The 15,764-nt window shown below is 33.6% G+C and overlaps 1 protein-coding gene across 5 annotated transcripts in view; it reads left to right on the forward strand.

The window, feature by feature from the left end:
- Window positions 1-15,764, forward strand: part of COP1 (COP1 E3 ubiquitin ligase) — a 104,473-nt gene that overhangs the window by 58,189 nt on the left and 30,520 nt on the right. For all 5 annotated transcript variants that reach the window (XR_009449833.1, XM_059673965.1, XM_059673966.1 and 2 more), the window contains 4 exons: window positions 5,828-5,971; window positions 8,531-8,639; window positions 9,010-9,091; window positions 10,765-10,881. Coding sequence is in view for 4 of the 5 variants with exons in the window: in XM_059673965.1 (XP_059529948.1) it covers window positions 5,828-5,971; window positions 8,531-8,639; window positions 9,010-9,091; window positions 10,765-10,881 (452 nt within the window). In the remaining variant the exon portion in view is untranslated. The remainder of the gene's footprint in view (window positions 1-5,827; window positions 5,972-8,530; window positions 8,640-9,009; window positions 9,092-10,764; window positions 10,882-15,764) is intronic.

Consider the following 15,764-nt stretch of genomic DNA (forward strand, 5'->3'; position numbering starts at 1 on the left):
TATTATGCAGGACAGATGAAGACTAGTTAGTAGCAACAAAGGAAAATAGTATCTAAGTAGTAATTGAAGGGACTTGGAAACTCATAGAACAAATGATTTTTTTTGCTTTTCCTACTTTCTCACATTCAAATGCATTATTGGTAATAAGTGTGTTTTAAAGGGTTTTAATTCCTCTCAAAATAGGACCTTTAATGAATTTCTTTTGGGCCTGGCTGGGTGGCTCAGTTGGTTGGAGCATTGTCCTGTACACCAAAAGGTCACGGGTTCAATTTCCGGTCAGGGCACGTACCTAGGTTGCAGGTTTGATCCCCTCTCAGGACGCATACAGGAGGCAACCAATTGATATTTATCTCACATTGTTGTTTCTCTCTCTCTCTCTCTCTCTCTCTCTCTCTCTCTCTCTCTCTCTTTCTCTTAAAAATTAATAAACACATATCTTCAGGTGAGGATTTTTTTTAAAAAATTTTTGGGGGGGAAGTGTGGTAAGACATGTTAGAGATGACATTGAATTTGGTATATTTCATTATGTTGTAGAAGAAATTATTCTTACTGTAAAATTGTAAGAAATATATCTACCCTTGGTCACTTATTGCAGTGAGAATCTCACTGAGAGAAAAAGCTGAACCAGAAACTTTGCTTTTACATTTTTCTTCCCTTATAGGTAATTTTGAGTTAATACCACACTCATAAATCCACAAGGTGGCAGCATTTGTTCATTTTGACAGTATCTCAGCTAATTAAATAGCAGACAGGTATGGAAATTAGTGCTTACAGTGAAGGTCATAGAGAGCTCATCTTACACATAGCAGTAATGTCACTTTTCCACTTTTCCTTAAATTAGGTATTGAGTAGCCACCAGAGAGGAATGGTTTTAAAGCATAGTTTAAACTTTGACTACATAATAGCAATGGCTCTAGGACTAGGTTCTTGATTCTGGTTTGATTTTTACATACCTAGATTGTTATGTTTAAAATTACTATACATTGCACTTATAGTTTAGAGATTTAATATTTTTGCTTTATGTTTTCTCAAATTTTGTAAATAGAATGTCATCAGATATTAGTAAATTCATAAGAAGAGTATGGTTACATATTATGGCATTCTTTGTTGCTAGATCAGTCACTACACTGATGATGTGGTATTTGATTACTTTTTTTTTTTTTTTTTTTGGTTTGCTGGGGGGCGGGGGGAGACAGAGAGCGCGCTGCCTAAGGAAGGAAGGGGTGGGGAAAGGCCTGATTACTTTTTTTTAGACACCATTGTAAATATTTTACATGACATTGTAAGTGCTTCATTGACTCATTTAATTTTTTATAAACCCAGTGGAGTAAGGCATTGCTGTTAATTCCACTCTACAGGTAAGGAATTGAGGTGAAGAGAAATTTTCTAACTTGTCTAAGGTCAGTGCAATGCTAATCAGTGACAGATCTAAGATTTGAACTAGTTTTAGGATAAAGATTGATTTGGGAGAAAGTTGGATAACATTAGTTTTAATTTCCTTTGCCCCTTTGCCTGTGTTTATATTCTTTAAAGATCTGCCCCCTTCTTTTCACTAAAATGGCCAATTTCTCGACCTTTCTTTGTTTCCTTGAAGTTATAGTTACCACAGTCTCTTGAGGCATATTATCATGGTAATGAATTAGACCTTTAACAACTGTGTTCACTTTATGTAATTTTTGATAAATTGGATTCTAGTGTTCAGGGTTATGAATCTGCCTTGTTTGTCCATACCTGTTTTATAATTGCAAAAAATATGACAAGCTGTGGGAACAAAATTACCTTCTTGTTATATTGACGTCTTTGCATTGCTTTGTGCCACACTGTACTGGAAGTGTGCATTAATCAGCTATCCTGTGTGATCTGTGGCCTTGTTGCTTAATCACTTGACTGATAGCCCTTTTGACAAAGAATATAACCAGTTTCCTACATCTGAATTACATTTTTTAAAAAATATATTTTATTGATTTTCACAGAGAGGAAGGGAGAGGGATAGAGAGTTAGAAACATCGATGAGAGAGAAACATCGATCAGCTGCCTCCTGCACACTCCCCACTGGGGATGTGCCCGCAACCCAGGTACATGCCCTTGACCGGAATTGAACCTGGGACCCTTCAGTCCGCAGGCCGACACTCTATCCACTGAGCCTAGCCGGTTAGGGCTGAATTACATTTTATAACTATTTTAAATACATCACTTTTTTAAAACAGTTGACACATTTGAAGTGTGAAAGAAAATTACAATTTATTTCCATGTTTAAAGTAAGTCTCCATTAATACTATTTTTCAAGGAAAATGTTTGTATTTTAAAATTTAAAACATTTTATGAAATTGAATTTGTGATTGCAATAAACTTTCATAAACCACTTGTTTTAAGAATTACTGATGATAGTGGATAGCAGAAATGAATTTTATATAAAAAGCAAGATTTCTTACAATTCTCTTGAATTTAATTGCACAAGCAGGTATGTTTCAGTTAATTTGTTTACCTTTTACTTTGTTTTTGTTTTAGCCAAACCGATCATTGTTTACATTTCATAATTAAAGCAGTTGAAATATTATATTGTGAAATAAGAGATCATCTATTTTGGATAAGCTCTGAAAAGCTCTCTAAAAACTTCATTGTTCACTTGAATTATTTCATAATCTATTTTACATCCTAATTATGTTTATGTTTGGGAACAGATATGCTTAAATCTGTCTAAGATTGGGGACAAATGACTCAGTGTTTAAAAGAACTGTACTTAAATATCTAGTTTCAGTTATGTGGAAGTACTTGCATATTTTAAAAAGGCAGATGTTTGTGTTTCTATTTTAATCGAAATTTACTAGAAATAATAGTATTCTTTATATATTTTGGTCAGTAATCCTATTAAAATCTTATTGATTTAAACTATAAAGAACCTCAATAGTCCAGAATATAAAAAGGATATTCTGTACAGTAGTACAGGTCCTTTAGATCCCATTATATTAAGAACAAAACATAACTAGAATGTAAGAAATAATAGCAGTGGAGTCAAACCAAAAAGTTATTTTTTCAGTAAAGAATGAGCAAATGTAGATAATCTTTGTAGGAAAAGATAGCTGTCTTGTGTAATGGGGTAGCGACAGAAGAAATAATAGACTTACATCATCATATCAATTCTTTTGACAGGTAGCATTTTTATTTATATGTCAGTTTTCTCCCTGCAGTGTCTTTGGACAGTTGTTTTGATAAGTCAGTGTTTAAACTTTTTTTTTTTAAACTATAGTTTGAAAAGGGTACATTAACTTTTACTGGTACAACTTTAGAATGCTATTGATTTATTAGCCATGTATGTTTGTAGGTGGAGGAAAAGTATTTAGAGATAATATAATGGATTCTCCCATGGAGTCTGAGCTATACCAAAACTTGAATAGGATTTCAACTTCAATAACTGCCTTTTGCCAGACGCAGTAACATTTTTTCTTCAGTGGCATGAGGTTGTGGGTATAGAATGAGTCGGGATAGTTGAATAGTTGTCATTGATATAGTTATGTTGCATTAGAATCCATAGGATAGTAGCTGAGATAGCGGTCCAGTTGAAGTTGTTCACAAATAAACCTATTGCATTGCTACATAGTCCTGTTTTATTGGAGGGAACATTTGCTGAATTGTGATGTAGTCAATAGCATTTAATGAAATTCCTTTAAAATTTTTATAAAATTAAGAATTTAAAACTATAATGAAAAGTGAGACTCTCAACAAGTTTTTATGGGAAATATTTTTAATGTGTACTTATTTTCCTTATTCATCTCATCATTAGCTCAGCAAAGCTTCTTACTAAATTATTAACTATCCATTAACTGTTTTTGTGAAAGAATATCACAGGTAATCCATAAAATGACGAATCCTTCCTCATTCCCACTATTCACACATCTGTTGATATATCTGGTAAATTCAAGTGATATTCCTCTGGTTTTAAATAAGGCTGTTACTCCCAGACTGCATTTTTTTAACCATTCAGAGCCCCTTTACCTCCTCCCAGAGAGGCTTCCTTGACATCAGGGAAGCCTGCTCTTCCACTTACCCTTTTGCCTCCCTGTATGTGTCAAAGCCTGTGAAGACCAATACAAGTCTCAAGTCCTCCATCTCAGTGGTCGCCAACCGGTGGTCCGTGAGGTCCGAAAGGTTGGCGATCGCTGGCTTAAGGAAACCTTTGGAGCAGCCATCGCCAACCGGTGGTCCACAGACCACTGGTGATCCGTGAGGTCTCAAAGGTTAGCCACTGCTGCTCATCTGATTATCCAACCAGGAGGAAGTTTGCCTCGAGGTGTTCCTTAAAAGGGAAGGACAAAGAGTGTCCTTGACCAGTCCTGCAATGACTGAAAACTCAATACTGTACCGTATTTGCAGAAGGATTTAAGTTTACGAAATACTGTCACATTATCTTTGTTGGGCCACCCATCCACTCTAGGAGGAAGGTAAAGTCATTCAATAATGAAGTAATATCACCACCCACATTTTGCAGGATGAGAATACAAATAAAAAAGCAATTAAGAGCCCTGTCTGGTGTCACACAACTAATAAATGGTACAGATCTCCAGAGAGCCTTGAACTTGAGCTTTATCTTGCAGGCAGCCAGTCAGTTCATCAGCTCAGATGGTAGGGGAAGAAGCTGGCCCAATGCCAGCTCTTTTCCCAGGGCCTACTGCCTCTGATATTGGGATTATGCCTTAGTTCTGGTGGGAAAACCATTGTTTTGGATGTCCTCTCGGCCATCTGTTATGCAGTCATTTTTGTTGGGGTTCACCATCCATCATCAATCTGCTCCCATCAGCTTCATCTCATCATCTTGTGGCATCCTTGTCTGGTTTTGGTATTGAGTAATGCTGGCCTCATAAAATGAGTTCGGAAGAATTTGGAAGCGTTCCCTTCTATTCTAATTTTTGAGAAGGATTGGTATTAATTCTTCTTTGGATGTTTGGTAGAATCTACCAGTGAAGCCATCTGATCCTGGACTTTGTTGGGAGGATTTTTGTTTATTTGTTTTGTGGGGTTTTTTGTTTATTTTTTAAAAGATATTTTTATTGATTTCAGAGAGAAAGGGAATGGGGGAGAAAGACAGAAACATCAAAGATGAGAGAGAATCATTGATCGGCTGCCTCCTGCATACCCTGCACTTGGGGATCGAGCCCGAAACCCAGGCATGTGCTCTGACTGGGAATCAAACCGTGATGGCCTGGTTCACAGGTTGCTGCTCAACCACTGGCCAAGATGGCTGGCCTGTAATGATAATTTAATGATTCAACTTTTATGTGTGTTTTATCCTTTTATCTGCTTCAGTAATTCCTCTTGTATTCTAATTTATTTATTAAACTGACATTAAATAGTGTGAAATTCTATCTTGCCCACACAATGGTAGGAAGAAGAGTAGCTAGAACTTATGAAAAGATTAATTGATAATTCTCTTTTTACTTATTTTTAATATTGCAAATCATTTAAACTTTCCTCACTACTTTTACAGCATAACTTGTTAGCCTTTACCGTTGGGTAGGTTGTATTATGGTTATTAAAACAAATGAAAAAATATTCTAAGTTTTTACTAACAAAAGAACCATCTATAAACAGAATTATGTAGCTATGCACATTTCACCACCACTTATAATTTGATGTCTTGATCATGATTTAATCTGGACATAGGGCCTGGTACAATCTGAGGGCCTTTCAAGTAGATCTCTTATCATTGTAGACAGAATCACTTCAGAAATAGAATAAACCAAATTCTGAATAGTTGTCATTATAAATGTCACAAGTATAGATAAATAGTCTTACTGACCACATATATATGTGGGTTTTTTTTTCCCCTCAGTATTGAATTTGACCGGGATTGTGACTATTTTGCAATTGCTGGGGTTACAAAGAAGATTAAAGTCTATGAATATGGCACAGTCATTCAGGATGCGGTGGATATTCATTACCCTGAAAATGAAATGACCTGCAATTCCAAAATCAGGTACCTACATTATTTTCTTGGCATAATGCAGTGTATATGTAATGATTGGTATCTATAATTAGAATGAGTTTGTTATTTTGCTTTTCTATGAAACTCCTTACTTATTCATGGTGAACACTATAATTGCCTACAGAGGATACATCAGAATATCTTTCTTAATAGATATTGGTTGCTTTCCCTCTATAGTTATTGCTTTTCAGTTTGTCAAATGAAAGCTATTTTTCTTTCACTTAATCAATTAAAGGTCTTTGTTGAGATGGCCTTTCATTAGGTGTTGAATAAAGGATTACTGTAGACTATGAATATGTCTGAAAGTCAGGAATTTTTCCCCTAGCATGCACATCTCTAAATATTATAATATTTTATAGTTTTAAGAATTCTTTTTTTAAAAAATATATATTTTATTGATTTTTTACAGAGAGGAGGGAGAGGGATAGAGAATTAGAAACATTGATAAGAGAGAAACATCGATCAGCCGCCTCCTGCACCCTCCCCACTGGGGATGTGCTTGCAATCAAGGTACATGCCCTTGACCGGAACCGAACCTGGGACCCCTGAGTCCACAGGCTGACGCTCTATCCACTGAGCCAAACCGGTCAGGGCAAGAATTCTTTTCATAAGAACATTCTGCTTCTTTTCATTGAGGGCATAATATTTAAGTTTCCTGTACTAGGGTTTAGAGTTCATGAGTATGGTAAAATACTGCATTTTTAACGGTATTCAAACCTGGGATACTGTTCAAAATTGAGGAACTAGGCACAATTTCTGATTTGCAACCCAAAAATTTTAGAGGAGTCCTGGAATCTGCATTTTAAAAATAAGCTTCCTAAGCTGGTCACATGGGCACTGGGCTTAAAAGGTGATGATATACGGAAATCATCTAATAATAAATTATTTAGAACTTTGAACCTTTCCCAGTCATCTTTGTACCTTTTTTATTTAAATTAATGATATATATAGTATGTGTATGTTTAATAATGTTAATTATATAGCAAGTATTACAGTCTTTATATAATTATAGCTTTATTTTTTTGTTTCCTAATTCATTCATAAAAATGGTAGACTCGTAATTTGTGAGTCTACTCATTTATCAGTGGTGCTTATTGAGAATCCATTATAGTTTTTGTCCTAAGTCCAATATGAGTAAGAAATAATTTTAGTGAATTCTTCTTACATGGCAGACATTGTCTTAAGTGCTTTGTCTTAGCAGACCAATGAGATAGTTACCTTTATTGCCCTATTTTATATACAAGGAGGCCGAAGCACAGAAGAGTTAATGAACTTGCTTCAGATTACACAGCTAGGACTTGTAGGTACCAGGATTCAAACAGGTAGTTTGGTTCTAGAGTCTGTGCTCTTAACCATTTCATGTTCTTCGTTTATAACATGGAGAACAAAGAGTAATACCTATTTTATTAGATTGCACTTTAAATAAATACACATAATGCACTCAGTACAATATTTGGCCCATCTCAAGAATTCATATTAAATGTGACTGTATTGAAAATGTGGATTAGAGAGTTTACCCTTTCTTAACACGTAAAAACATGGCAATACTTTCGGTACCTTGGAGTAAATGGAGGATGCTTTTCAAGATAGGACGTCATGGACTTGGGACTGAAAGAATCAGTTTGTAAGCATGCCTGCAACCAATTTGGAGTACGGCAATAGTGAAAGTGAAGTAAATTACCCATAGCCACAGCTAGTCAGGGCAGATCTGGAATTTGAGCTCAGGTCTATCTGAATCAAATTTAGCTCTTAACTGTTCCATGTAATTTCACACAGAAATTCAAGTAAGTATATTTAAACATATAAATTAATTCTTCCAGTCTCTGAGATTTAGCATGAATGCAGCTAGTAGAGAGCAAAAGATTTTATTATGTTCATATGCTTGGAACTCATTTAGGCTAATTGCTCTCAAAGTGGCTTCTTCCTTAATATACTATTTGCTTTACTCTATGCATGATTCACATCTGTGTCTCACCAAAAATATACATTTTTAGATGTTGCATTTTTAATTTTGGAGTGGTTGAGAATAGCTGAAAACATAAATGTTAAAAGTTTAATTCTCATTGTTAAATGCTTTTGATTGGATTTTCAGCCACAAGATTCTGTTGAGATATAAACTAAAACTTAATTTAAACTAGTTTATTTGCTTTTATGATTTGGCACAACTGGGTTCAGGGACCTAAACAGTCTGATTAGATCTCTGCTATTCTGCCCTGCCATGCTTTGTGCCCCCTTGGCCTCTATTCTCCCGTAGGCATACTTTTTTCATGTATTCAAGATGGCCAGTGGCAGCTTTAGGTGCATATTCATCTTTCAGCTAGTGATAAGGGTGCAAAGTGGTATGGGTCATTACTTGGTAGTTTCAATAGAAAAATATGGGAATTACTTGATATCTTTCCTTCCCAGATGTGTTATGAGCAGGAAAAAGATGGTGAACTTATGTAGAACATTTCAAAAGGTTCTAATGTTTCTGGACATATAAAAATCCTTTCTCTCTATTGTTAATTACTTTTACATAAAGTACAGCTTAAATATATTGCTTTTTTTCAGCTGTATCAGTTGGAGTAGTTACCATAAGAACCTGTTAGCAAGCAGTGATTATGAAGGCACCGTCATCCTGTGGGATGGATTTACAGGACAAAGGTCAAAGGTCTATCAGGTAATTAAGGATACTAATTTGTTTTGAGAATTAAATTTTTACTTTCTTAATAATTATAAAGCTTCATATACTTCATAATTAAAATTTTAAAGGCACTATTTAGTATTTTTTTATACCTATGTAATACTAAATCATGCTTTTAAAAGCATTTTCTTAGACTTTCGCATTTTTAGAGTGTATCTCATTTTAGTAAATGTATATTATATATTAAAAGTTTCGGAACTACTTTACATCTCTTGTTTTTATAGCCTGTTCTCTCTCCCTCCCACAATAGCAGTAAATTAGTATCAAGTTTTTTTGTTGTTTTTGCTTTATTTATTTTAAGATCTATATTCTATCTGAGACTACTTTGTCTTCCTCCTACATCCAGGAGCATGAGAAGAGGTGTTGGAGTGTTGACTTTAATTTGATGGATCCTAAACTCTTGGCTTCAGGTTCTGATGATGCAAAAGGTACTATTTGAATCACCTCTCTTTCCCTCCCACCCCCTTTATTCCTTTTACTAGCAGAAACACAGATATTTATTGAAATTTATAGCAATCTTTTGTGATTACTGATTGTTCCAAAAATAACTGAACTCCAAAAATCTCTATTTCTTTTGGAATGAAAGAAAAATGGATATACTACTTCTTCATTATTATATTTTCTGGGTACATGCCACATGGTGAAATTTTTGTAACCAATTCCTTTATATATACACCACTGAATGAACTTTTTTTTCTGAAGCATTTAGACATTTTTGCATTCTGAATTATATTAAATTTCCAGTGTACGCTAAAATATTTGAGTACAGTTAATCCTGTTTTAAGGCAAAAATTCTACATCTCTTTCTGTCAATTTAATCGACCTCTTCTATTTTTTCTTGTATATTTATCTTTATTATTCTTTTCTGTTGTCCATACTGTCCTGTTTGGCCTGGTTTTTCTCACCATTAGATTTATAAGATCATATTAACAGTTATATTATCTTAGAGTTAGAAGCCTTAATTTCTTTGTGTGTTTTTTCCTACATGTAACTTATAGAAGTGGTAGTTGTTGGGACCACTTTTACTTCTTTTTATTTCTGTTTATAAGTTACTGTATTAGTATTCCTAAAAAGATTCTAAAATTTTACTATGCCTTCATTCTTAGTACTGGTTTTCAACCCCAAATGCACATCGGAATCACCCAGAGAGCTTTTTAAAAAACACTAATACCTGGACCTTTTTTTTTTCTTAAATCACCCTTTTTATTTTATTTTATTTTATTTATTTATTTATTTATTTATTTATTTATTTATTTATTTATTTATTTATTTATTTTAAAATATATTTTATTGATTTTTTACAGAGAGGAAGGGAGAGAGACAGAGAGCTAGAAACATCGATGAGAGAGAAACATCGATCAGCTGCCTCCTGCACACTCCCCACTGGGGATGTGCCCGAAACCCAGGTACATGCCCTTGACCGGAATCGAACCTGGGACCCTTCAGTCCGCAGGCCGACGCTCTATCCACTGAGCCAAACCGGCTTCGACATCTGGACCTTTTTAAAAAACACTAATACCTACCTCATCTTGGTATTGTCCTGGGTGGGACACTGAGACCAATCAAAAGATGGATGGGAAGGTTTTGTTTTTGTTATTGTTATTGTTTGTTTTAATTCTATTATGCAACCAGCATTGTGACCTATATCCTGAAAATATATTTTGTATATGTATTCTGGTGTCTACTAAGACATTTTTGTTTAAAAATAACATGATGGTTGCTGTAGTACCTCACAGGACAACAGCTCACCTTTCTGCTTGTGCTTTCAGATCTGACCTGCTCTGATCAGTCAGCTTTCTTTCTTCTCCCCATCATTACAAATCTCAGTATAAATCACTAGAATGAACTTAGTTATGGGATCATGTTACCACTCATTTTACATTGAATATCTGTTTGTTTTCTGACTTTGAAACTAAGCTCTCTTGGTTTCAATATACTGTTCTATTATTACGTTGTTTAAAATTTTTGGTCCCAGTAAATCAGAATGCTTTAGATTAACTAAAAAACCCAAAAAAACAAAACAGCTGTTTCTAGGTTACAGAAGCATTTGCTAATGATTATTTATTTTTGTTTGTTTGTTTTTATTTTCCTTTATTCTTAGTGAAGCTGTGGTCTACCAACCTAGACAATTCAGTGGCAAGCATTGAGGCAAAGGCTAATGTGTGCTGTGTTAAATTTAGCCCCTCTTCTAGATACCATTTAGCTTTCGGCTGTGCAGGTAAGAAATACAAGCAGATTGGTCATTTGATGTTGGTTGAGAATCATGTCTAAGATAAAAGTTTTAAAAATGAGTAACTTTTTTTGTAGGTTTAAATTGTGTTTTCATTGTTAAACTCTAAATTAGAAGTATGCAGTATGCCATCATTACTCATCTGTTGCTGTACCTTCATTTCAGTATTTTGTCACTAATATACAATACATAGAGAGTGTCACTAATATTCAATACATAGAGAGGAGTTTGTTGATAATTTTTGTCATTGTTCCTCTAAGTCTTTCTATGCATGAACTAATGCTTACTTATTCAAAAACTTGGGTCAATAATGATGTTTAAACTATTCAGTTATATTGTATAGACACAGGAATTTTTTTTCCTATAGGAAACCAATTAATTCAGCAATTACTTATTGAGTGTCTACTATGTACAAATTACCTATTTAGGGACAGTGAATAAAACAAAGTCTTGTATCTTGGAGTGCTTGCTAATATAGTAAGTACTCATAAAAATGTTTGCTATTTTAATAATAGCAAAGAATTTTTTGCTAAAGTATTTTTTTTAAACTAGGGTGACGGAATGTCTGTTTGCCTGAGTCAGTGCAAGTTTATACTTGTACCAATATAATTATTACTAGTAAGTTATTTTTTCATTGTCAGAAGTGTTATGGGGCAGGCAGGTTACTTATAGGAGTCACTATTAATTACTTTGTCTTCTATATCTGTTTTCTTCCCTTGAATATTTATTAAAAGAGTAAACATCTATAGTTTAATTTCTGCATTGTGAAATTTCTTTGGTTCTTTTTTTAATGATAATATCAGTGTGTGTGTTTTTTAATATTAGCTAACACCATATCACAATAAGCACAATTAACACTTTTAAAAGAGAAAAGCACAGTTTAAATCTTAATTTGTCATTACACGTTTTCCTTATTTCAACTTATTTCACTTGGATACTGACATAATTTCATAGTTAAACTCAAGAAGGATATGGACTAACATGTATGGGTGGGTAAAATTCCCTATTTTTATTATATAGACTTTTTTTCTTTATTAAGTGTTATTCTTTTTCATTTGAACTTCTCCCTTATTTAAATTTCTGTTTTGTTACTGCTTGATATGTAGCCTTAAACAAGTTGATTTACTTTTCTCCCCAAGCTTCTTATTCTTAAAATAGAGATAGCCCTTTGGGGCTCTTATGAGGATTATGAAAGAAAAATGCTATGTGTAAAGCTCTAATAGTATAGAATTCAATCATTGTTTAGTTATTAACATTTTATTAAGTTAAAATAGTTTATTGAATTTTAAAGTTCTATTTTATAAACATACTAACCATTGGCCATCATTTAAGAATAGACATAATTGTCAGTCTTTAACACAAATGCCAGATATGAGTATCTTCAAAAGTTCTCCTTTCTGGAAAAGGAAAGCCTACTTTTAAAATGTTTCAGCTATCTGGCAGGCAGTTTTGTCCCCACTGCTTTAAATTTTCATAGTTAATTTTTGCACTTACTTTTCCATGTAAGCTTTTTATTCTCATCTTAATTACATTATATTTATTTGTTAATTTTGGGAACATTGACATTATTAAGGTAGTGTGTCTTCCCACATATTTATATGAGATATTTTTCTAAAGTAAAATTTTATACTTTACTTCATTTAGGCCCTAGGCCTTTCTGGTTATTTTTTTCCTAAGTATGCTATAATTTTGTTATTTTAAATAAAATATTTTTCATTCTTATTTTAGGTACTGTTTGCTAAGAGTAGATAAAAACTGTGGGTATTTGGATATTTGTATCATATCAAGGCACTTTGTATATTTATCTTACTAAATCTGGGAGTTTTTTAGTAGAATCTTTTTGATTATCTATTTATAGTTGGTAGTGGCCAGAAATGATGTTTGTGTTTCTTCTTTTCCAATGATTTATTACACTCTATTCTTATAAGGCAGTATCATATCATACTAGTGATGGTTACTTCCCACTTCTATTTAATTGAGTGCACAGTAGTATTTTGCTATTTTGGATATCTAATTTTGGAAAACAGTCTTACTAAATTCAAATTAATTATTTTACTATTTCTTAGGAGCAACTTTAGTACTTTATCAAGTACCTTTTCAGCATCAATTGGTTTAATTTGTTGACATAATGAATTATGCTATACATTTTCTGTTATTCAATTTTGTTTGTCTCTAGATTAAGCCCTGCTTGAGCTTAATGTGGAATTCTTTTTTTTTTTTAAATATAATTTATTGATTTTTTACAGAGAGGAAGGGAGAGGGATAGAGAGTTAGAAACATCGATGAGAGAGAAACATATCAGCTGCCTCCTGCACGCTCCCTACTGAGGATGTGCCCACAACCAAGGTACATGCCCTTGACCGGAATCGAACCCGGGACCCTTCAGTCCACAGGCTGATGCTCTATCCACTGAGCCAAACCGGTCAGGGCTGGAATTCTTTTGATAAATTTTTACATTTCATTGCTGATATTTTTACATCTATATCAATAATTGACCTGTAATTCTCTTAACCATTTTTAATATCATTATTTTACTATTTTCAGTATACAAGTCTTAAATTTCTCTTTTTAAATTTATTTTTAAGTATTTTAGTACTTTTAGTCCTTTGTGAATAGAATTGTTTTCTTAATTTAAATTTTAGAGTTTTTGTTGCTAATGTATGCAATCAGTTTTTGTATATTGATTTTACATACTGCAGTCTTGCTACTTTTGTATTTTCTCATAGTTTTATGGTGCATTACTTCAGATTTTCTACATTTAAGATAGTGTCATCTGTGAATTAAAACACTTTTATTTTTTCATTTATTATGTTAATGCCTTTTTGCTTTATTGTGTGAGCTAAAAACTTACGTGAGATGTTGAATGTAGTAGAAGGGACTTCCTTTTCTTAGGGAGAAAGCATTTACTTCTTTACAGTTAAGTGGGATATTAGCTGTAGGTTTTTTGTAGACAACCTTTATCAACTAAGTAAGTTTCCACGTATTACTGGTTAGCTAAGAGTATTTATTATGAATGAGTGTTGGATTTTGTGAAATGTTTTTTCCTGCCTCTAGTAAGATAATCTCGTGGTTTATGTCCTTTATTGTAATAATATAGCATCTTTCTTTCTTTCCTTTTTATTTTATTTTATTTTATTTTTTTACCATAGATCACCCTTCCATTCAGGAGAAAAATCTCTCAGCCATAAGCTAAGATCCTATTTATAAGTTACTGGATTTGGTTTGCTGTAGCCTTCTTTTCTTATGCTGTTTTCTGGCTTTGATAGCCAATTACGAATGGCCTCATAGAATGAGTTTCAAAGTGTTTCTTTATTTACTGAATGAGTTTGTGAAGGATAGGTATTATTTCACCTTTATAAACTTCATCAGTGAAACCATCTAGATTTGGACTTTCCTTTGTGGGAAGGTTTTACATTTTGAATTCAGCTTCTGTACTTCCTGTAAGTCTATTTAGGTTTTCTATTTCTTCTTGAAGTTGGTTTTGATAGTTATTGTCTTTCTAGACATTTATACATTTATTTTTTTAAATTGTTGGCATTAAGTTGTTTATAACATTCTCTTGTAATTTTTTTAATTTCCATAGTGTCAGTTAATGTCCCTTCCTTTATTCCTGACTGATCATTTGTGTCTTCTCTCTTTTTTCTTGGTCAGTCCAGTTAAATATCTGTCAGTTTCTTTCTTTCTTTTTTTTAATATATTTTATTGATTTTTTACAGAGAGGAAGGGAGAGAGATAGAGAGTTAGAAACATCGATGGGAGAGAAACATCGATCAGCTGCCTCCTGCACACTCCCTACTGTGGATGTGCCCGCAACCAAGCAAGGTACATGCCCTTGACCGGAATCGAACCTGGGACCCTTGAGTCCGCAGGCCGACGCTCTATCCACTGAGCCAAACCGGTTAGGGCATCTGTCAGTTTCTTAGGTGTATTTGTATGTGTAGGTAGGGAAGGTGCTTCAGGCCAGAACACCACATATGCTCTTACCCAAATTTACTTGTTTTGGAAGGGTTGGAGATGTGTAGGCTGAACCTTTTGTAATGACTATTAGCTCACCATGAGTACCGATAGGCTAAAAGAACTGTTATTTCTTTCTCAGCCATTAGAACTATTGAAATCAAAATGCCCTTGCTGTAATCAAGGGCTCAGAAATCTTTCACTATATCTGCCACAGAGATAGAGACTAGACACTGGAACACTTCAACAGAGAACCTCCACATCTTTACAATGATGCTTGCAACAGAAATATCCAAAGCAAAATGACCACAAAATCTCTACCTTTCAAATCTTACATCCCACTGGTGGAACCTAAGTCACATCCAGGAGCATAACTGCAAGGGGATCTGAGCAATATAATTTTTAACTTTCTATCTTCCATAAGCTAAAAATAGCATAAGGTGGTGGGAAATGGATGCTGAGTTTCATTGACCCTAGCCAGCACAATGAGATTTGATATGAATTAAAGACTTATTTTTTGGCAGTGAAATAGGTTAATATCAGAACAGGCATTAATGAAACAGAAGGTCTTACTTTACTCACTGCCTTTATTTGTACTTTCCACTTACTGAAGCCCCATTAATCATAAGAAAAATCTTTACTACTAGAAAACAATGACTCTTGTTGAATCATCTTCATTTAGAATTGAAATATTTCTTAAAATGCAGACTATTATCTAAATGTTTCTTTTTAAACTGTAAAACATCATTCTCTCTAGCTGTACCATTTATTTTACCACTGAGAACAGTACAAGAGTTATATTCACAAGGTTGCTTATTAAATACCATTTGTAATGAAGAATTTGACATTAGGAATGGGTTATACATCTAGTTGATCTTTTTGTTGTTGATTTTTTTTTTTACATGAAAAGTTTCTCA

Source organism: Myotis daubentonii, chromosome 18 (assembly GCF_963259705.1).
Source record: "Myotis daubentonii chromosome 18, mMyoDau2.1, whole genome shotgun sequence".
NCBI classification, from domain to species: Eukaryota; Metazoa; Chordata; class Mammalia; order Chiroptera; family Vespertilionidae; genus Myotis; species Myotis daubentonii.